This window comes from Aethalodelphis obliquidens, unplaced genomic scaffold (assembly GCF_003676395.1).
Source record: "Aethalodelphis obliquidens isolate GAN/ISIS:26980383/991018 unplaced genomic scaffold, ASM367639v1 scaffold59, whole genome shotgun sequence".
Lineage (NCBI taxonomy): Eukaryota > Metazoa > Chordata > Mammalia > Artiodactyla > Delphinidae > Aethalodelphis > Aethalodelphis obliquidens.
Window position 1 is genome coordinate 4,110,156 of NW_020838003.1, and position 23,676 is coordinate 4,133,831.

At 37.6% G+C, this 23,676-nt stretch overlaps 1 protein-coding gene across 2 annotated transcripts in view; it reads left to right on the forward strand.

The window, feature by feature from the left end:
• The window catches only part of USO1 (USO1 vesicle transport factor), a 92,395-nt gene extending 71,943 nt beyond the window's left edge, over positions 1 to 20,452 (forward strand). Inside the window, exons 14-25 of one of the 2 annotated variants that reach the window (XM_027087620.1) lie at positions 24 to 44; positions 5,706 to 5,816; positions 6,164 to 6,282; positions 6,435 to 6,616; positions 6,883 to 7,004; positions 9,488 to 9,626; positions 11,707 to 11,870; positions 13,042 to 13,131; positions 15,573 to 15,671; positions 16,965 to 17,072; positions 18,653 to 18,868; positions 19,419 to 20,452. In XM_027087620.1, the coding sequence (XP_026943421.1) occupies positions 24 to 44; positions 5,706 to 5,816; positions 6,164 to 6,282; positions 6,435 to 6,616; positions 6,883 to 7,004; positions 9,488 to 9,626; positions 11,707 to 11,870; positions 13,042 to 13,131; positions 15,573 to 15,671; positions 16,965 to 17,072; positions 18,653 to 18,868; positions 19,419 to 19,508 (1,461 nt within the window). In that variant the 3' untranslated portion in view covers positions 19,509 to 20,452. The remainder of the gene's footprint in view (positions 1 to 23; positions 45 to 5,705; positions 5,817 to 6,163; positions 6,283 to 6,434; positions 6,617 to 6,882; positions 7,005 to 9,487; positions 9,627 to 11,706; positions 11,871 to 13,041; positions 13,132 to 15,572; positions 15,672 to 16,964; positions 17,073 to 18,652; positions 18,869 to 19,418) is intronic. The other variant, XM_027087621.1, reaches the window with a different exon arrangement.
• Positions 20,453 to 23,676: the final 3,224 nt, after the last annotated feature.

Consider the following 23,676-nt stretch of genomic DNA (forward strand, 5'->3'; position numbering starts at 1 on the left):
AATTTTTAATGTATAATTTGCAGGGTGATAAGATCGACCGACGGGTATGTATTACTTGTTTGGGCTTAGGCATTTTCCTCCTACAGCAAGCCTTTTTCTTTGTCTTGGGTTTTGCTGATTGGTTTTTTTAACTGCTTGTTTGAAGTTATATTCTACTCACACTTGTATGTGCCAGCAAGTTAATCTCTATCGTGGCTCTCCAGTTTTTCTCCGTGGGGCATCGTAGTGGTGTCATTAAGGACTATAGGAATGGGAATCTGAAGCTATACTGGTGCTTCCTCTGGGGATGCTTGCACTTTCTGGAATTCCTTGGTTTTGGGTTTTTGGTGTGATTTTTCACCCAAGCTTGCTTCTTTATTTCCAATGAAACCATTTCAAAGGTAGTCAAATTTAGGATTAAGAATTTTGTCTTTAATCAGTATATGAAAGAATGTGATGACTTTTATATTACTTAGGTTATTGAAAATATACAATAGTAAGTACAATTTTGTAATTTGAAAGAGTTTAAATCTCTTGAATTATTCTGGATGTAACCCACATGCTACACTACCATTGGGGATTAGTTTTTGATGCGTGTTGGGGGAGAGTGTGATTTGTGTTTGGTTTTGATTTGTTTTCTGGAGTATTTGGCAAAAATGGCATGTACCTTAATTCCATACTTGGAATTTGTGTTTAGTTATGCAGTGTGGACAGTAATAACTGAGGTCCTATTAGGAATTGTATGAGCATGATTTAACACATGTTAATAACTCACACACAGACATATTTGGAAGCTTTAGCTGGCAGAATTTTTTATATTAGGTAAAGTATAAGTATACATGTCACTCATTTAAAAGGGAAATTTTTGGAGGTATAATTTATATACAGTAAAATGCACAGACCTTAAGTGTTCAGTCTGATGATTTTTGGTGGTTGAATATACTTCGGTAACCACCACCCAAAACAAGATATAGAGCATAGTATTCAGAAACCCAAAAAGTTCCATCATGTCCCTTTCCTATTTATTCTCTGTCCTCAGAGGCCACCACTAAAAAGTGAATCTGAGGGCTTCCCTGGTGGCGCAGTGGTTGAGAGTCCGTCTGCCGAGGCAGGGGACACGGGTTTGTGCCCCGGTCCGGGAAGATCCCACATGCCGCGGAGCGGCTGGGCCCGTGAGCCACGGCCGCTGAGCCTGCGCGTCCGGAGCCTGTGCTCCGCAACAGGAGAGGCCACAACAGTGAGAGGCCCGCGTACCGCAAAAAAAAAACCAAAAAAGTGAATCTGATCATAATATTCTAGAACCTCATTTTAATACTTAAACATTGGAAGTTTAAACTGTTAGCTTTTCATATTATTTAAATGAACAATGCACAAATACTAAACTTGAAATCCACAAAGTAGGAGTATGAGGGATTTTTATTTAGAAAATACAATTGGGGCAACATAGTAGCTTATGTTAAAGGTGATTCAGGATCGTTTATTTTGTCTGTGTTTCTCTTCCATCCTATAAAATCTTTGGTTTTGTCAGCGGTTCACAAACTAAGGGGCTGAGAAGAGATAGGTATTTTTTCTTGACTTAAACCTGTAAACAAACATGCAAACAAATGTGTTTGTGTAACACATAAACAAAGTGAATAGTTTTAGCCTTTTTTTTTTGGCCACGCTGCATGGCTTGTGAGATCTTAGTTCCCCAACCAGGGATCAAACCTGCGCCCCCTGCAGTGGAAGCGTGGAGTCCTAACCACTGGACCACCAGGGAATTCCCAAGTGTGGCATTCTTTTAGCTGGTCTAGCTGTTTATATTGTAAGGAATCCATCAGAAAATGAGAGAGCACTGAAATAGAATGTTTTGATAGCTTTTATTGCTCAATTTCTAATTTTACTTGTTTGGCGGGATAGAGCAGCTTGATCAGGATTTTGTTGGATTTATATTATTATCAACATTTTATGATAGTATACTGGACAAATACTGTAACATTTTTGCACTCTCTAATAGTTTATTTTTCTTTTCATTTTGGAAAATTTCGAAAAATAGAAAGTAGAAAGAGAATAATGTCCCTCATTCTACTACCCAAAGGTAACTACTGGTAAAATTTCAGGCTTTTTTTTTCCCTATACTGTTTATTTACATAGCAGTGATCATGCATTAGATTCTATTTTGTATTCTGCATTTTTTCTTACAAGTATTTTCCGTTTTATTAAACACTAAGTCAACATCACTTTATATGGTTACACAGTATATATTTCACTAAGTAGATATACCCTAAGTTAGTTAATTGCACATTTAATTATCTCCCATTTTTCCCTGTTATAAATCATGGTTTGATGAACATCAGAATAACGTAGTCTGCACAAAAGACCATTATTACAAAGTACTCACTTTGCACGTTTACAGTATGCATGGATTTCTGTTAACGTAGCAAAGCAAGGACTTGCCTGCATTTCACTGATGTTTAAAAAAAAATTATCCCAGCAATTGTATCGTTTTTTTCTTTTCCCAGTTCAAACTTCTGCCATCTATTTTAAATTGGGGGCATTAGTTCTGCTTTTAATATGCTAGTAGGTAGAGAGTTGTAGAGTCCCAGAGTTAGAAATGATGGTAATAGTTTATAACATTTGTAGAGCACTCACTGTGTACCATGCGCTGCTTCTAAGTTCTCTACATATATTAACCCATTTATAATCCATGAGATAGGTATTAACTGTTGCCCCTGTTTAAGGATGAGGAAGAGAAGTTAAGTAAGTTGCCTGAGGTTTCATGGCTGTTGAGTTTTAGAACCAAGATATGAATCCTGGTATCCTGGCTTCAGAGCCTGTCTTCTTAACCTCTTTGAGATCATTTAATCCAACCACCTCTGTGTACTAAATGAAGAAGTTGAGGCCCATGTAGCGTATTGAACTTGTCCAAGGTAAGGCAGTAGAAGATTTGGTTCTTCTAATTCCAAACCAAATGTCATTTTCACCGACACCATACTGCCACTCTCAGAATTAAAACTTTAGTCCTTTAAACTTGAAATGGATAAATACATGGTTTAGAAATCAAAATGATACACGAAGTCTTGGCACCAACCCTGTCCTAGTTCCCCGCCTCATGTTACTCTTTTCTTCTACATCTGGAAGTGTTTTTTCCGTATATGCCCTGATCTGCACCTTGATGTTTTGTTTTGTTTTGTTTTGTTTCACTTAATAGAACCTTGCACTTCTCCTTGCAAAGTAAAGTAAGATTACGGTGGGCTAGGTGCTCTCTTCCCCCACAGCCTCCCAACAGTGTGTTGTCACACTTGTACTTTTGCCAGTCTGCTGATAGGTGGAAAATGTTATCTTAGTGAGTTTTAATTTATATTTTTCTTACTAAAGGGCTGAATAGTTTCCTATATATTTATGCATCATTTGAAGGTTTTTTCATTAAACTCTTTTATCATCTGCCCATTTTTCTGTCGGGTTGTTAATCATTTCTTCTTTATAGGAACTCATATTAAGGAACTTAACCCTTGTCTGTGATAAGTTACAAATATATTTTTCCTGATAGGATCTTGGTGTTTTGCTTTGGATTTTTTTTTTTTTTTGATATCAGACTTTTATCGCTTCTACATTTTAAGTCATACGTAGGCTTTCGCCACTTCAAGATGTTAAGGAATTTGCCAGTATTTCCATCTCATACTTTCTGGTTTCATTTTTGCACTTAAATCTTTGTTCTCTTTTTCTCTGAATTGTGTGAGATATGGATCCTCTGCTCTTTTGAACTGCTCTCTAGTTTTGCCAACATCTTTGAAGTCTGTCTGTAACCACTGATAGTTATATTCTGTCTTTTTCACATACTAAATTTCCATTTGTAGCTGGATCATTTCTGGACTTTCCATTCTGCTCTTTGATTTGTCTGTTCATGAGGTAGTATCACCTCATTGCTCTCTTTCATTTTTTTACAGTTTCTCTAGTTATTCTAGCTTGTTTATTTTTCCATTTGAACTTGAAAAGCAGGTGGTTTCGTTCCAGAAAAAAAAAAAAAGAAAGCCTGTTGAGATTTTTATTTGGATCACATTAATTTTACAAATTAATGTAGAGTCAATATCTTCATGATCTTGAGTCGTTCTCTCTAAGAACATGTGTCTTTCTGTTGATTTGTGTCTGCTTTTGTGCTCTTAGAAATGTTTTTAAACTTTCCTCATTTAGGTTTTATAGAGTTTTGATTAGGCTCATTCCTGAGTACTTTATCTTCTTTTGTTGCTGTAGTCAACAGGGTGTTCCATTCTATCTTCTGCCTGGTTCTAACTAGTTATGTTTGACTGTGTTCTTAAGCTTCAGTTAGACCCCAAATGACCTACTTTTCAAAATTGAATCTCATTCCATTTTTGTTTACTCAGACATCAGCCAGTGATTTGATAGAATGCCCTTGTATATACAATGTCGGTATATTTGGTACCTGCAAATGGTATTCCAGTAATAAACTTTTTATGTATAACCAGGGGAAATCAACAAAACATTCACATTTATAACTTGAGTAATTAGTTGTAAATTCTCTGTGGCACATAGTCAGTTGAGAATATATTTTTAAACTTCAGTGTACTTGGGTAACATGAAAATTTATTGTGGACTACTGTAATGACATAAAGGCAAGGAAAAAGTAAAAATAATGCCTTATGTAAAAATTAAATTCATGCTGATTAATGCTTACTTGGCAAATCATTTGAAGAGGTCTAATTTGAATTTGTTTAATTAAATATTAAGTATACTTGAAAAAAGATTATGGAAAGTTCAGGATACTGACATCACGGTTCATGAAATTAGAACTGTCTGGCTGAGTGATAGGAATTTTTCAAAACACAGTAATGGTTACTTTAAATCCATTCCTTGTCTAGATTTTTGAATAATTGCATTTTGGATATTTTCTGAAATTACTCCCAGAGCGATGCATTACTATGCTAATTTCCATTATTTTGTTTCACGCAAAAATACAGGTTATATAATATAATGTGGGCAATGGCAATATTAATGAGCTAAGAGAATATCTCATAAGGGATACAAATGTGTTGTATTAAAATTCAGGAAACTAATGTTGATGGACGTGCTAGTTTTCAGTATTGTTTAACATACTTGGCAGCAGTACAGTTAGTGGTTTGAGGCACTTAGCTAATTTAAATAAATCTTTTTCTCCTTCATTAAGTTTGTGATTTCTCATTATTTGGCATTTCTCAGGGGGTTTGTAACATGGTTTATTTATTTTCTTGTTTGAGAAATATATTCGTTAATGAAATTTGACTAAATAATTCAGGAGATTATTTCTTTGTATTTTTCTTGATGTTTTTTGAAGGAGGTAGAATTTGTCCTTTTATGAGAAAATTGTTCTTAAAATTCCTATTGAAACATCATAAATTTGCCAGCAAATTTATGTTTTTGTAAAGTGTTTTAGGACTGATGAAATTTTTTAAGCATCCACATCATATATGTCTTCCTTAGCATATCAGATTTTCCATTAATAGTATTTTAGATAACCTGGCATATGCTTATAAGCGTGGATCAAGTCTAATTTCTGCTCTCGGTTTATTTTGGGAAGTGCAGCCCAGAGAGTATACAGGAATGCATTCTCTTGTTCAATTTTTAAAATCCGGATACCTGACACATCTTTTATAAGATGTTAAATATCTTTTTATGCAGATGGGGAGGGATCTTAGGGCAACTTTACGTTTGAAAAAAATAAGACAAGATTTCTGCCACCTTGTTTATTACAGGGAAGCAAAATACAGACAAGAGTTGGGTTACTAATGTTGCTTTGTACCTGGCTTAGCAACTGCCCCATTGCAGTAACACATTTTCTTCACAATTCAGCCAATGTTCCCTTTGTATCCTTTATGTTTTAGTAAGATACATGTAAGTATTTACCTTTTTTATCTTTTCTATTTCTTCTTCTCAACTAGAGTTAGCTCCATGCCCCAAATATTTGAATCCTCTTTATCTATGTAACAACTTTTTAAACTGTTAAGGTGACAACGATGCTTACTTAAGCTGTGTGGGTGTGGGTGTGGGTGGGTGGGTGGGTGGGTGTACGTGTACCATTGTTTTATGTTTGCTCGGACTGTGTATAGAATTTTTTGTAGAAACTCTTACATGAAATACATATCAAATTCAAATTGTAAAACAAAGTACTCTGGTTATTATGAACCATTAGTTTTCTTAACAAAGTTTTCAGCTTACAGGACAAATTGCAGAAAATCTTGGAGAGGAAGAACAGTTGGTCCAAGGCTTATGTGCTCTTCTGTTGGGCATTTCGATTTACTTCAATGATAACTCACTTGAGAGCTATATGAAGTAAGTAAGGGGAAAATGCCAGGGGAAAATGACTTGCTGATGTCATCAAGAGATAATGATAAATTTTTTCTGCCAAAGTATAATGTAGACCAAGCTTTTATGTTTTGTTATGCCTTTTTTTTTTAAGCATCTCAATATGCTTATCTCTGTAGAGAGAAACTAAAACAACTGATAGAGAAGAGGATTGGCAAAGAGAATTTCATAGAGAAACTAGGATTTATTAGCAAACATGAGTTGTATTCCAGAGCATCTCAGAAACCCCAGCCAAACTTCCCCAGTCCAGAATACATGATATTTGATCATGAGTTTACAAAGCTGGTAAAAGAACTTGAAGGTAAGACAACAAAGTTTATCTTGATATTCATTAGAAAGTAGTACCTAGGATTGTATTGCATATGTATATTCTGGATACATGCAGATTATATGATAAGCCTAAAAGTATTTTTTTTCCTAGCTCTTGATCTGTGGCCCACTTAAGGACTTTTGGCATTCAGTAAGATTGGAAAGATGATTTCTTATCTCTCATGCAATTAGGCCATATGTTTTTACTGACTACATCTTAATAATAAAACAGTATTTTAAATAAGTCTTCTTTTACAGGTGTGATAACTAAGGCTATTTATAAGTCCAGTGAAGAAGATAAACAAGAAGAAGAGGTGAAGAAAACACTAGAGCAGCATGACAGTATTGTGACTCACTACAAAAATATGATTCGAGAGCAAGTACGTACTGATAAATTGTATCCAACCTCTGTTATACTAAAAGTATAGATACTTCTCTACTTTAGGGAGGAATTTCTCTCGGCATTTCCAAATGCAAGAGGATACACAAAGTAAAACTCATCGTTTTCCTAAATAATTCAAAAGCATCTGAGTATTCAACACACTGAGAGCTTAGTATGTGCTAAGCAAGTCTAGTGGTAAAGATAATCGAAGGTATGCGGCAGCATTGAGAGGCACCTAACTTAGCTAGGTAGGAGCAGGTGCTTGGAGAAGACAGAGAAGCTGAGTCCTAAAAGGATGACAATGAGTAAGCTAGGCAAGCAGAGAGGGGGACGGGAGGTGTTACTGGCATGGACACAGAACACTCGTTGGCTGTATGAAGGAGAATTTGAGAGGCAAGGCTAGAGAGAGGGAGCCCAAGGAGGGTGGTGATGGTGGGTGGCAATTGGGAAACTGACGGTTGACGACGATGATAGCGGCTGCTGTTTTGTGTACTGTGTTCTAGGTGCTCACCGAATACAGTTAAACACCATCTCATTTACTTTTCACAATATCCCTTCAAAGTAGCTGACATCTGCAGTTCAGAATAAATGAGGAATCTAAGACTTAGAGAATTTAAACTTGTCCAAGGTCACTCAGTGCTTGGTGGAACAGAATTCAAATACATGTGTGTTACTGGGACTCCAAAGCTCACACTGTGTGGTATAGAGGGGACGGTCCTGAGAAATGTGGAAACCAAAGAAGATAAAACTGACAGGACTTGGTAGTGATTGGGCCTGGGGACGAGGGAGTAGAAAGGGTCAGATACGATCCTTAGATCTCTGTCTTGTGCACCCGAATAGATGATATTAAATTAGATAGAACAAGAGGGAGCTGAATTACTAGAGTGCGTCATGATGAGTTAAGTTGAAACTACATTTTCAAAATCATCAGCTGACATTTTCTTTGCAGGATACCGATGAACCCCACACTTGGGTAGTGTTGAGCACCTTACACCTTCCATTACATTCCTTCAGGATGGTTCTTGGTTTTCTTCTCTCATTTAATTCCTCACTCTGGTACATATACCTTTATTGGAATGGAATCCTAGAAAGTGCTGCAGTGTTATGGTGTTAAAATTCCAGAGTCATGGAAACAATATATGGGGGCGTCTCATGTGGGGCAGGCTGCTGCCCCTTCCCTGCACTGCCCTCCACCCCCTGCTGATTGTGACAGCTTGAGGCAGGTGTGGCTCCTAAGAGCTTTTGTGTAGAGCCCTCTGAATGAGAGCTGCCAATGTATTCTTCTCTTCCCCGCAATCTGTATTGTTGAGAATGAAATTCTCAGAAAGAATAAAAATATACTAGTGGTGTATTTAGCGTTCAGTCTGAGCTTTTCAGTTTATAAGCAGATTAGTAAATTAGAATCATCTTTGAATGATCCAAATTTGAATCATTACACTACCCATGGTTATTAGGATTTTTCATCTGTCTTAGTACAAATTTGGAGTCATTTCCAGATGGTAAAATGTAATTTTTAGAGCAATGGGAAATAAATACTTGGAATGTGATATTATAGCTTGCTTGCACTTGGAGCTGATAAATATGGTTGATTTGGAAGAAGAAAAGAGTGATTTGACACAATTACTATAATCACTTTTCTTTATAAATGTTAATTTTAAATATTCTCATCACTTAGAATGCCATTTGACAATTAGGCAACAAGCATCGAGAGCTGTAAAATGTTTATATAAACTTTGAATTACATTTGATAATGCATCCTAAGGAAATTCTCCAAAATTCAGGAGAACAGTTATATGGACTAAAATATTTATTGTAATGATATTATCATTTAGAAAAATGGAGAGCAACCTCAGTGTTGCTTTTGAGTATAAATTCCATTGCATCTACTGATTAATATTGGGAAATTTTGATTGAGTAGTAAGCAAATTAAAGGTTACAAAATGTATGTGGACGGATTATGACAAGTTTAAAAAACCTGGGTTGGAAAGAATTAGAAGAAAATGAAGACAGATCAAATTCTAACTAGTTACTACACTAGGGTGATAAGAGATGAAACCTGTTTTTTTCAGAATTCTAAGTGTTCTGTTATATGATTGTCTTTTAATGTTAAAAGTAACAGAGGTACATACATATATATACATATACTAAGCTTCTTAAATAATTTGGTATAAATATCTTAAATAGTTTGATGGACCATAAAATGAAGTTTTTAGAATTGACCTCCCCCCACCCCCAAACCAAAATTACAGTGAGATTGCAGACTGCGCCATATGATGGGGTCTTGAAATCTTACGGTTCTGCTGCATGTTAATTGGCCTTGGTGCATATACTAATGTGTTATTGCTTAATTATAGAATGCTTTTGGAAATATTGAGTAGTTTAACATCCTCACCCAAAATAATCTCTAATTTTTAATTTGTTCATCCTCTTAATGCTAACTAGTCTGAATTTAAAACACTTCAATTATGTTTTGGTTAACAGGATCTGCAACTTGAGGAATTGAAGCAGCAGATTTCTACGTTAAAATGTCAAAACGAACAGCTCCAGACAGCAGTCACACAGCAAGTATCTCAGATTCAGCAACACAAGGATCAGTATAATCTTCTTAAAGTACAGCTAGGTAAGTGTAGCTAGCCCTTCCTGTTGTAGTGTCCCCAGGAGCTGGACAAAGTCAGACAGGTTATTCTTGTGGACTAGTCTTTCTGTAACCTTAAGTTAATCACTGTGACAAACATGTAAGTCAGAGTTTGAAGTCCAAGCTCTCTGCTCAGTGTTTGATTATCTGATCCATTGATTCTCAACCTTAGCTACCTATACATTAAGATCCCCTGATATTTTTATTTTTTTAACACCAATACTGAAACCCCACTGAGGTTTCTAATTTAATTAGTTGGGGCTTGGGTCCAGGCATCAGTGATTATTAATTACAAGCTCCCCAGGTTATTCTAATGTCTAGCCAGTTGAGCCAGCCAGTTGACTGGTCTAACCTTTTCATTTTCTTATCTGCAAAACGGAGCTGATAGTAGCACCTGTGTCATCTGAGAATTAAATAATATATATAAAATTCTAGTTCAGTGCCTGGCACATGCTAGGAGCTCAGATGCTTGTAAATAGTCTCATTCTACACTGCTTATGGTTGGAATGCTAGCTACTTAGAAATATAATTAATTTTATTTATATGAAGGTGACCAAAATTTTCAGAAGAAAATATCTTTTACTTCCTCTATTTAATGACAATAATTTGTCAGTTCTTTTAGTCCAAAGAAGTGAAGTTTTTTTAGAAATATTTATTTATTTATTTGGCCACACCGGGTCTTAGTTGCTGCGTGTGAGATCTTTAGCTGCAGCATGCGAACTCTTAGTTGTGACATGTGGGATCTAGTTCCCTGACCAGGGGTTGAACCTGGGCCCCCTGCATTGGGAGCGCAGGGTATTAGCCCCTGGACCACCAGGGAAGTGTGCTCTGAAGATTTTTAAAAGGATTTTATTTTCTCTTATATTAATTGACAGAATTGGAATTTCAACTACGGTAATTCTTTTTTTTTTAAATCTTTATTGGAGCATAATTGCTTTACAATGGTGTGTTAGTTTCTGCTTTATAACAAAGTGAATCAGTTATACATATACATATGTCCCCATATCTCTTCCCTCTTGTGTCTCCCTCCCACCCTCCCTATCCCACCCCTCTAGGGGGTCACAAAGCACCAAGCTGATCTCCCTGTGCTATGCGGCTGCTTCCCACTAGCTATCTATTTTATGTTTGGTAGTGTATATATGTCCATGCCACTTTGTCCCAGCTTACCCTTCCCCCTCCCCGTATCCTCAAGTCCATTCTCTAGTTAGGTCTGTGTCTTTATTCCCATCTTGCCCCTAGGTTCTTCATGACCTGTTTTTTTTTTTTTTTTTTGATTCCATATCATATGGTATTTGTTTTTCTCTTTCTGACTTACTTCACTCTGTATGACAGACTCTAGGTCCTTCCACCTCACTACAAATAACTCAATTTCGTTTCTTTTTATGGCTAATATTCCATTGTATATATGTGCCACATCTTCTTCATCCATTCATCTGTTGATGGATACTTAGGTTGCTTCCATGTCCTGCCTATTGTAAATAGAGCTGCAATGAACATTTTGGTACATGACTCCTTTTGAATTATGGTTTTCTCAGGGTATATGCCCAGTAGTGGGATTGCTGGGTCGTATGGTAGTTCTATTTTTAGTTTTTTAAGGAACCTCCATACTGTTCTCCATAGTGGCTGTATCAATTTACATTCCCACCAACAGTGCAAGAGGTAAACTACTGTAATTCTTAATCTTAGATCACTAAACCATGCAGTTTAGTCTTAAGACTATGCTCTTTTTCTTCCCAGAAACCCTGAAAATATCATTATTTTTATCAATACACTGTTTTTCAGAACTTCCCTGGCAGTCCAGTGGTTAAGACTCCATGCTCCCAATGTAGGGGGCATTGGGATCCCTGGTCAGGGGACTAAAATCCTACATGCCGCACCTACGGCGTGGCTGGAAAAAAACAAAAACGAAACAAAAAAACACTATTTTGCAAAGATGAAATGTGCTTGCAAAAATCCTGCCCAAGTAATTATTAAGGAAAGTATGTATTTATTTTATACTTGAATCATCAATTCAAAAAATGAAAAGTTTCGTGCTGGCTTTTCAAATTTTATGCCTGTCTAATAGGAAAAGACAATCAGCATCAAGGTTCTTACAGTGATGGGGCTCAGATGAATGGTATTCAGCCAGAAGAAATTGGTAGGTTGCGAGAAGAGATAGAGGAATTAAAAAGTAAGCAGGAGCTTTTACAAAGCCAACTGGCTGAAAAGGACGCTTTCATTGAAAATTTGGTAAGTGAATGTTGACGTTTTTTAAACAAGAAGTCAAGAATAATTCTCATTATCCAGCTTGTTTATTTTTCTCGATCCCTTAAGCTGCAGTATCATATTAAGGTTTTAGAATATGAGCTCTGGTGTCAGACTATCTAAAGTTTCAGTGCTTCCTAGCTAACTGAATTTAAGCAACTTAGTTAACCTCTTTAAACTTGTTTCCTGAGCTATAAAATGGTGGTGGTGATATCTGTCTCATTGCTGTGAGAATTAAATGAGATACACTGTTAAAAGCTCTTTTATTGATTTTTTTTTTTTTTTTGCGGTACGCGGGCCTCTCACTGTTGTGGCCTTTCCCCCTGCGGAGCACAGGCTCCAGATGCGCAGGCTCAGCGGCCATGGCTCACGGGCCCAGCCGCTCCACGGCATGTGGGATCCTCCCAGACCGGGGCACGAACCCGCGTCCCCTGCATCGGCAGGCGGACCCTCAACCACTGCGCCACCAGGGAAGCCCTATTGATTTTTTTTTTAAAGATAGATTTTATTCATTTCTTTAAAATTTTTAATTTTTTTTTTACTTTCAGCTACATTGGGTCTTTGTTGCTGTGTGCGGGCTTTCTCTGGTTGCAGTGAGCAGGGGCTAGTCTTCGTTGCATTGCACGGGCTTCTCATTGCGGTGGCTTCTCTTGTCACGGAGCACGGGCTCTAGGCGCGCGGGCTCAGTAGTTGTGGTTCATGGACTTTAGAATGCAGGATCAGTAGCTGTGGCGCACAGACTGATGTGCTCCGCGGCATGTGGGATCTTCCCGGACCAGGGCTCGAACCCATGTCCCCTGCGTTGGCAGGCAGATTCTTAACCATTGTGCCACCAGAGAAGCCCTGTATAAGGTTCTTTTAATACATGGAAATCACTCAATAAATACCTGCTTTTATGCTCTTTCTTCATATGACCTCAGTTAAGTGCCTAGATTTAATAAATTACTTGGCATGAGTATAAATTTATTAGCTATGGAAAATTTGTAGACAGTATGTGCTATGTTGAAATGTTATTTTGAGTATAAAATTTTACCTGTCAATGTGAAATTTTTTGGTAAACGTATACCAGACATAGCTTACATATGTACAGTTTTGGGTTTTTTTCTGTCTCTTTAAACGGAATTTATTTCATAGTTTATTTCTGTGCTCTTTGTAGAAATCGTCCCAAACATCACCTGGCACAAATGAACAGTCTTCAGCGACAGCTTCAGCAAGAGATTCTGAACAAATTGAAGAATTAAAACAGGTCATTTTTCAGCTTGATCCAAGCTCTATTTTGTCTTATTTTAATTATAATAGCATAACAGCACTGCAGTTCCATTAATCTAGAACTGCTTTGTCAGGTGTAAGCAAAATTTGATAGTGAAGACAGCCATTTGAAAATCCAGAAGCTGTTTTAATTATACAGTAATGGTATTTTGCTTTATATTGTGTTTTTATTTTTCAATGATGTTCTTTTTAACAGATCTCAGCATCTTACCCAGATTATTTATAGATTATCAGTAAACTAACAGTTAAGGAAACCTTAAATATATTTATAAGCCACAAATATGAAGATATAAAGTCTTATGCCTAATTTTCCTGATAACTGGTTGGTTAAATATATTGGGCATTTAAGTCATTCTATCCAGAAAAATGTTGGTTTTTAAAATTGGAAAAGGGAAAAACAGGAAGTAAACTTGTATATATCTCAATTAGATGACTCTAGCTAAAAAGCAAAATATACTTTTTCTGCTGTAGTAATTTATATTGTTTAGAAAAGCAAATAAGCCTTTTCCTCCTTCCATCCTCCCCTCCTTCCTTCCTTTCTTGAAGAAGGAATATATGTTTCTTTAAAAGAAAAAAAAAAGTGTTACTAAAGAAAGAAGTGAACAGCCTGGCCAAGCTAGGACTAACTTCCTTCTCCCTCCAGTAGCCAGCTGGTCCTTACCCACTGACATGCCTGATATGATGGGAATGATCGGAAAGAGAGAAACAAAATGTCTTATTTTGATAGTGTCTTTGTACCCCAGAGTAGATTCTACAATCTACTTAAATTATGTTTTTTAAAAATAATAATAATAATTTGTCATTAACGATTTACAAGTCTCTAATATGTGTCCATAATGTTTTGTTCTTGTGAGGAAGAGCAATATCTATTTTGATTTTATTAATTCTAGAACTATATTAAAATTAAAGGGAATTAAGTTATTAATATATACCCTTAGTTTGTAAATCCCAAGTAAAAATTTTTACTTTTTGTGTTTCCCAAAGATATATTTTAAATATTATTTATTTATTTATTTATTTGGTTGTGCCAGGTCTTAGTTGTGGCATTCAGGCTCCTTAGTTGTGGCACGTGGGCTCCTTAGTTGCGGCATGCATGTGGGATCTAGTTCCCTGACCAGGGATCAGACCCGGGCCCCCTGCATTGGGATCGCAGAGTCTTACCCACTGCACCAGCAGGGAAGTGCCCCAAAGATATATTTTAAATGACAGTTTTGTTTTTTATAATATGTAGTAAAATATGGTATAAAAAGAAAACCAAAAAGGTTCATAATTTCCATGTTTACGTGACTCATTTTGATAACTGAAAAAAAGCAATCCAAGAAAAGGCGTGTATGTACATGATAGAAAGTTTTAAGAGAATAAAAATGCTTTCTACATGACAGCATCCCACTACTTACCACAGTATCTCCAGACACTGCCAGATATCGTGGGGGAAGATAGCCCCTAGTGGAGAACCACTGTTACAATTGTTTTATTTTCCTGTACTTTTTCTGGGTGTGGGGGAGAGAGCAAGAAGTTTGGAAATTTCAACATCTGTAATATATAAACTTTCAATTAATTCTGCCACTTTCACTAGAGTACTTTTTAATTTTTTTGGCCGCACTGTGTGGCATGCAGGATCTTAGTTCCCCAACCAGGGCTCGAACCTGTGCCCCCTGTATTGGGAGCATGGAGTCTTAACCACTGGACCGCTAAGGAAGTCTAATGCTTTCATCTATGTTTGGTGGCCCCCAAGTCTAAAACCATCCTATTTTGCCCTTTTCAAATAATATACCTTTAGTCTTCCACCAGGAGAAAAGGAAAAGTTACCTGATACATGAGAGTAGGACAGGGATTTGGTGGTCTATTCCTAAGCCGGCTTTCAACCAACCCTGCTGTTTTTGACTCCATTTTTACTCACACTTTCCAAAACATCCCAGGCCCTTTGGTAGTTATGCATTGTAAGTCAGGTAGCAGCATGGCTTTCTAAAAGGTCAGCCTACATTTCAGCTGTCTCACGTGTGCTGAGTCAGTTACCACTGTCGTTTGCTTTCTGAAATTCCCCAATTTATTGCTCTTTTCTTTTACTCTCTGTCCTTGTGGGTTTCTCCCTCCTGCCCACCCGTCCACCGTCCCTCTCTCCCTACCTCCTTCCCACCTTCCTTTCTCGTTCCCTTCCTCCCTCCCTTTATAATTTTTTACATTGGATCTCACAAGGAAGCAGAGGTGAACATGTTTAATCTACACATTTAATTCTCCATCTTGAACCCACCAAGTTCAAGAATAGTTCTTCCACTTAAATTTTAAAACTTGGAAGTTGTGATTTGAGAGAGAAGGGCCAAGAAAGGAAATACTTTTTTATTTCTTCCTGTAAATAGACATTTCCTTGATGAAATTAATGCTATTTAATGTTACAGCTTAACTATTTTTGTCTCTTAGGAACTGGCAACATTAAAGTCTCAGTTAAACTCACAGTCTTCTGAGATCACCAAACTACAGACAGAAAAGCAGGAGCTGTTACAGAAAACAGAAGCATTTGTAAGTTAATTATTTTTTTGTTCTCAAAGGTAGTAAACACAAGGTTGGAAGGTTATTTATCAGCCACTGTGGAAAAGAAGCAAATTTGTCAGATAGCACCTTCCATTCAGGTTATCCGTTAGCCAGAGTTCCAGTCACATAGGCTTCTTGGCCATGAGGACAGCCATATTATAGTCAGACTCACCAGGTCAGTTTAATCAGTTATTCACGGTTCATTTTGTTGGTATTTTATATTTCACCCCATCTTTGTCTCCTTCATTCTAACCTGGCAGGTTTTCTGCTGGTATAAAATTGTCAAAAACCTTGTTGGTGACTCATGCAATTCACAGGGTTCCAAGCCATCAAGCAGAGTCCTCCTGGATCCCTCCTGGGGAACCACATTTCTATTCCAGCTTCTACAGAGATGGTTGATTGTGTCCATGTGTTACACGAGTAACCAACCGCTTCACAAATGGTTGTCCAGCCACACCCCTGATGTTTCAGTAGAACATGCTTTGTCATTTATTGCAATAGGGATAGGCTGAGAATCTTCTGAATCTTCAAGTTCTGATTCCCTTTTCTTAACAGTTCCTCCTTCAGTTTACCTCTGTCCTCTCACATTTTACTATAAGCAGCAAGGAGAAACCAGGCCACACCTTTAATGCTTTGGTTAGAGGTTTCCTCAGCTAAATAGTTCATCACTCACAAGTTCTGCTTTTCGCAACACTAGAACTCAATTCAGCTAAGTTCTTTGCCACATTATATACAACAAGGATCACCTTTCCTCCACTTTCCAATAACATGTTCCTCATCTCTGAGAGCTCACCAAAACCTTTAACATCCATACTTCTACAAACATTCTGTTCATGATGATACATGTTTTCACTAAGACCATAGAAGCTTTCTCAATAGAAAGCTTTATGAGCCCTTACTGGAATTACCTTGAATGTCCGTATTTCCATCAACAGTCTCTTCAAGCTAATTTAGACTTTGTCTAACATGAACCTCAAAATTCTTTTAGCCTCTACCAGTTCCAAAGCCCCTTCCACAGTTTAAGGTATTTGCTTAACCCAGCCTTCCTCATACTCTGATGAGAGCTGATGTCATGCCACTCCTGACTCAGCCTCCTGCTCCACTGAAGGGGCAACTTATCTATGTAGGGAAAGCACTTTATTGTGGGTAAATACATAAAGAATTAGACTTTCTGTTATTGGAGAGAAAATTTCAAAATAGCTAGAAAATTAAATCATCTTTGGAATTTCATTTTGATTGTAACTGTAAAGAAACATTTGTTTTTCCAATTTCTACTTTCAGGCAAAATCAGTTCCTATACCAGGAGAGAGTGAAACTGTAATAGCTACAAAAACTACTGATGTAGAAGGAAGACTGTCAGCATTATTACAAGAAACTAAAGAATTAAAGGTTGGTTTTGGTGAAACTTTTACTCATTGCATATTATATGAAATGAACTCCAGGAAATTTGATTTTATTTCACTTAATTTCTCAAATCCTTAGATTTATGAAGAAAGTTAACGGAGTGTAATTTTATCTCACAATACGTCCATTCCTATTTGGATGACTAAAGGTGGCACAAGTGAAGGGGTTTTTTTTTGTTTTGTTTGTTTGGGCTGTGTTGGGTCTTCATTGCTGTGTGCGGGCTTTCTCTAGTTGCAGCGAGCGGGAGCTACTCTTCGTTGCGGTGCACAGGCTTCTCATTGCGGTGGCTTCTCTTGTTGCAGAGCATGGGCTCTAGGCACGTGGGCTTCAGTAGTTGCAGCACATGGGCTCAGTAGTTGTGGCTCACAGGCTATAGAGCTCAGGCTCAGTAGTTGTGGCACACCGGCTTAGGTGCTCTGCAGCATGTGGGATCTTCCCAGACCAGGGATCAAACCCGTGTCCCCTGCATTGGCAGGCAGAGTCTTAACCACTGTGCCACCAGGGAAGTCCCACAAATGAAGATTTTTAAATGCCATTTCAAACAGTGGTATTAAATATATAAAATAAGAATGTATATGAATGTACTTTGAAAGTAAAAACATAGATTTTAGTAAGAGTAAAAAAATAGTTAAGTTTGCTTATCAGTCTTTAATCACAGTAAGAAACGAGGAGTATAGATTTGACTAATACACAAGCCACCTGTAGGTTTTCCATAGGCTGAGGAACACAGGCATATTAAATCCTGCCAGCCTTTTGTGTGACAGAGAAATCAAAATAGATAACATGAAGAAAGGAATGAGGTAACAGTAATAAAAAAAAAAGATAGGAATTAAAACATGGAAAAAGGAAGATAATGTGTGATTTTGCCTTTTGGATTGTGGTCAAATTTTTTTTTTTTTTTTTTTTTTTTTTGCGGTACGTGGGCCTCTCACTGTTGTGACGTCTCCCGTTGTGGAGCACAGGCTCCGGACGTGCAGGCTCAGCGGCCATGGCTCACGGGCCCAGTCGCTCCGCGGCATGTGGGATCTTCCCGGACCGCGTCACAAACCCGTGTCCCCTGCATCGGCAGGCGGACTCTCAACCACTGCGCCACCAGGGAAGCCCAAATTATTTTATTTTTAAACCATTGACTTTACTTGAAGCTATTTTTCTTTTCCATTTAATTGTATGTGTGAAGTTGGATAGAATTTTATTTTTAAACTTCAATTCTAATTCTGATGCTAACTAGGCTTCTGTTATAAAATGTTTTATGTCTTTATTTATCCCTCTGATTATCTGAAATGGTAGGATTTTTTGAGGAATAGGTGATTAAAACTATTTTTGGTTGTTAAACTCTATTTTTTACAGTAACCATCTTTGATGTATAGCCTAACATAAATTCTCATGTTACTAGATGAGTGTGTGTGTGTGTGTGTGTTTTAAACCTCCTGTTCCCCCAACCCCTAACCCCAAATTCTTCAGACTAGACAAGTGCAGCAATTTATCAAAGAAAGAACATATTTGTTAAAACCCTAGGAGAGTGAATACTAATTTTAGATTAGTGATTTTCACCTTTCTTTTCCTAGAATGAAATTAAAGCTCTGTCTGAGGAAAGAACTGCTATTAAAGAGCAGCTGGATTCATCTAACAGTACCATTGCCATTTTACAAAATGAGAAAAACAAGCTTGAGGTGGACATTACAGATTCTAAAAAAGAACAAGATGATCTCTTGGTGCTGTTGGCTGATCAGGATCAGAAAATATTTTCATTAAAGAATAAACTCAAGGAACTTGGTCATCCAGTAAGATTGCATTGTTTCCAAAAATGATTTATATTGTGTTTCTTTATGATGTATTTTTAAATATTGTACCTTGACATGGGAATGTTGTGCCTATATATCGATACGACAGGCAGAGATCTGTAGGTACGTGAACGTGGTATCATCTGCACCGCTCTTATGGTATTCAGTGAATTGACTTAAGACACAGATTAGATGCAGTTTCCAGCGTTTGTTAACTGTTCTCTTTGGGGCTCTGAGCCTAGAAAGTGAATTGATTTGATTGCTCCTGTGGTGACAAGACTCCCACTATCCAAATGTGTCATCCTCTTTTGCCGTGTTGATTCAGGTTTGTGTGTAGAGAGGTGTAGCCATCTGGCAGCAAGTTAACCTATGTATCTCGTGTCATGTTAAAAATGGCAGGGATCCTTGAACATTAAATCAAGGAAATCAGATGGCCTGTAATCTACTTTAATTTCTGGAATAAAGAATGTATCAACAGAGTAGATATCATTATGTGTTGAATGTGAAGTGAGCAAATCCTCAATGTTAAATGTACATATTTTCCCTTTAGGTTGAAGAAGAGGATGAACTTGAATCCGGAGACCAAGATGATGAGGATGATGAAGATGAAGATGACAGCAAAGAACAGGGTCATATCTAGCTTTACAATCTCTAGGAATGATAGGGGTTACATTGTAACTTTGAAGACGGAGTCTTAAGACAGTGCTTTGGTTTGCCTCCACAGGAAGTAAAGATTTAGAAACCAAGTGGCAGACATTCACTAATACAACTATTGATGTATTTTTAAAATGAAGCCACCACCCATGTTGATAATCCTGTTATTCTGACTTCATGTAGAACACACATCTTTTATTGAACTGGACTGTCCCAAAATATAATTTGCAAAGAGCTTCAGACACCAAAAATATAATATTTTCAGGCATGTGGTGGCAATGCTCTTTGCCTTTAGTTCATTGGTTGTTTATATAAGTTCTGTATTTGTCTGCTATTTTTACTTTTCAGAATTAGTGACTTTAAATACTAACACGATTGATTTAATGTGTGTTGGAATCACTGTTTCTAAATTCAGTATTGGAGTTCTTAGCTAATGATTTCCTTTTAAAGGAATGGATTTACTTAAAGGCAAGATAGCATTATTCTGGGGGATAATATATCATCAGCCCTCCATCCAATGTGACTCCTAAGGTGAGTAGGATAGGACAATGTAGAATGAGTGCCTTGACACTTGATATGGCTGCATTCTGAACCTCAGTGAAGAAGAAGGATATTAGTACACAGTGAAGAGGAGGGTGTTTCTGAGAAACTTCTGCGACAGTGTATCAGCATGTGTTTGGTTTTGGTTTTATTTTTAAGCTAAACATTAAAACAGATTACAAGTTAACAGCTCAGAATTAGTATTATTGTTTGATTATTATAAAACATATTATGTTCCTAGTTTTACAAAGATCCAAACTATGGTTTATATAATTTATTGGCATTTTTGCTGAATAGGTTTAAGTCAGACAATAGATTTTTAAAAAGCAATGAAGCAATGTGTCAAACTTTAATGTTTTCGTAATAAAAATAGATATTATGTTCACCTAATCCCTCGTCATGGTTCCCTTTTTTAGATTTTGAGAGTAGTAGTCTTTGTACAAGATGAGGCAGAGGGAAGTGGTGAAAGGAGTCCTTCTCTTACTAAAAGGACTTTGCTATAACTGCATGATAACAGCAATCTTATCATTTACAGCCAATAATCAGGATTCCGTAAGATCGGAGGGGGCTAATTGGAACAAAAGCAGAAGTTGGAGAAGGGTTTGGATGTTTCTAAATTGAGCATTGGAGTTCTTTCTTCACAATATTTCTATTTAAAGAAGTAGGCTTTCTTAAAGGCAAGACAGCAAGAGTTGGGGCATTATGTATATCATCTGCCTCCTGGCTTCAGGAATCATTTGAGCAGTCCACTAAGGGGCACAGACTTTTGAAAGAAGTATCTTCATATGTCTTGAAAGGGGAGATGGCTGTGTGTTACAGAGCACCCGTGAATACTGCACCGCGCCCCTGCCTAATCCCACCGCTGCCATGCCATCCTGAGATGGCATCTGCCGTCAGAGAACCACATGATTTTTACTGGACCAGCTCAGACCGTGTGAAGTTTTCCTAAACTTGACACCACGTAGTGAACATTTCAGGCTAATGTTACAAGGATAAGGAAAAATGTGTCAAGTAAGAGTAATACTTCCAGAAATAATGGAATACCAAATATCTTCAGAAAGAAACATCTGCAAAATCAGTGATAGTTTGCCAAAGTTCAGTCACTCAGGCTGGCTTGGAGTAGAGAAGACACAAGAAGACCTCAAAACTGCACAGTCCAGCCTGGAGCCCAAACGGACACCTTCCTAACATAGCTGTAGTTTTTTGGGTTTTGTTTGTTTGTCTGTCTGTCTTCGCCTGGATTGCTTCTGGAGCCTCCTAAACTGGTCTCTGCGCCTCCATATTGCCGCCTCTGCAGGTTGCGGCCTCTGCAGGCCATCCTCCGTATTCACTACAATAAGCTTTCTGAAATGCAGATAGGAGCCAAAGAGATTGCAGTTGCCTACTGTTTGGAGCCCTTAGCCATGTGGATAAGACTCTTTGTGCTCTACCACTATCTAGTTTAGCTCCCTTCAAGTATACTTTAGAACCATACCAAGATATTTGCCATCATGGCATACATCCCGCTTTTTCATTTCTCACTTCGCTTTTGCACGTGTTCTTTCCTCTGCCCATTTGTCAGCCCTCACATTAAAGGCTATTTCCATGTATTGAGAGCTATAACAGTGGAGCAGTCATGAAGCACAAAGCATATTTGTCCTTATTTGAAGTTTTATTCAAGTGTAGTTTACACTTCTAGCACATTGGAAAGGAAAGAATAATCCAAGGTTACTATAAAAGGTAAAAGTAACAGCTCACATTTTACAGTCTTAAGTTACTACTTTGAAATTATGCTGAGAGAAGATCAAACCCTTGTTTGAAAGTTTTGTGGGTTTTTTTTTTGTGGCCAGGTAAGGGCCTCATAACGTTCATCAGAACCAAAATCTTTACTGTTACAGCAAAATGTATTAATTCATTCAATGAATATTTACTGAGTGTATAATGTGCTGAGTACTGCTTGTAGGCACTGGGGATATGAATGAGACAAAGTCCCTTCCTCATATAACTTACGTTCTGGAGGAGAAAACAGTAAACAAGTACATAAGACAATGTCAAATGCTTTGTAGCTTCTGGAAGGGAGCTTGCATTAACCAGAGGAGCAATTAGATCTGATTTGTATTCATAGATTACTTTCTCCACTAGGTCGAGAATTGTCTATGGGGAGGAGGCCAAGAAAGAAAGCCAGGGGACTAGGTAGGAAGCTATTGGCCCCATCTAAGCAAAAGCAGATGTAGTTCAGACTGCACTGTGGGGGTGGAGGTGTCTAAAGTGGTAGGATTTGGGATACATTTTACAGGTAGAGCTGAGAGGGTTCGTTGATGAATTGCATGTGTCTGGGGAGTAGAGGAGCAAGACAAGAATTAACTCCTGGGGGAAGGCGGGAGGAACAGGTTTGGGGTGAGATCTAGAGTTGTGTGTTAGGCTTGCTAAATCTGAGACCCAAGTAGATAGATTTATACTAATAGATGGATGTTCAGTAGGCAGTTTGGAGCTTATTTGTGTTGGAAAAAATAGTGTAGAGATGGAATCTAAGTCCACCCAGTAGGATAAGTTCTTATGGGGAGTGAGTGTAGAGAGAAGGCAGCCAAGAACTGAGCCTTTGGGCAATTCAGCCTTCAGTGGTGGGGATGGAGCTTAAGAAATATTAAATGAGTAACGAAATCATCTTACTCCAGAGCAAATTGGAGCCTTGGAATTAAGGGGAAAACTGAGCAAGCTCTGACCTTTCAACTGATTTCCTACTGCAATTTTGGAAAATGAAAACTTAATTCTTTTCAAACAGCTTTAGTGAAACACATTATTCTATTAACGTAGACTAGTTCTTTACTAGTGAACCTAATTAAACTGTGGGTTTTTTTGTTTGGTTGGTTTTTGTTTTTGTTTGTTTGTTTTGAGGAATCTGTCTTCTAACCAAATAGAAGATATTTATCTAAATAAAATATCTGTTTACAATTACATTATATCCTTTGAGAGGTTTTATTTTAATGCAAGTTATTTTATCAAATTGTGCCTTTTGTGGGTTAGTGACTTGCTTCCCTTCCAGAAACTCTAAAGTTATTCTTGCAGTTTTTCTATGTCTACAACTCAGAAACTTTAGGATTTTCTATAACCTTTCAAAATGAAAATTAAAATGTTTCCAGAGAGGGCTTCCCTGGTGGCGCAGTGGTTGAGAGTCCACCTGCCGATGCCGGGGACACGGGTTCGTGCCCCGGTCCGGGAAGATCCCACATGCCGTGGAGCGGCTGTGCCCGTGAGCCATGGCTGCTGAGCCTGCGCGTCCAGAGCCTGTGCTCTGCAACAGGAGAGGCCGCAACAGTGAGAGGCCCATGTACAGAAAGGAAAAAAAAAAAAAGTTTCCAGAGAGAAAAACATTAAGGTATGACACATACCTATCTTAAATGTGGTTTCCCTTCCTGCGGATTGACTCATTTTGTCTAGACATAGGTTTTTCCATATTCATTCTAAGCAACCGTGACTAGCTGTTTTAGTTTGAAAAAGCTTAAACATTGACCTTACTACAGTTATATGTTACTCTTGATTTTGCTCCTTACAAAAACGTGAGACCACTTTGTAATTATGTTTTTCTACCATGAGAATGTAAACAAGTGAGTCCCAGTATCTACTTTGCTAGTCTT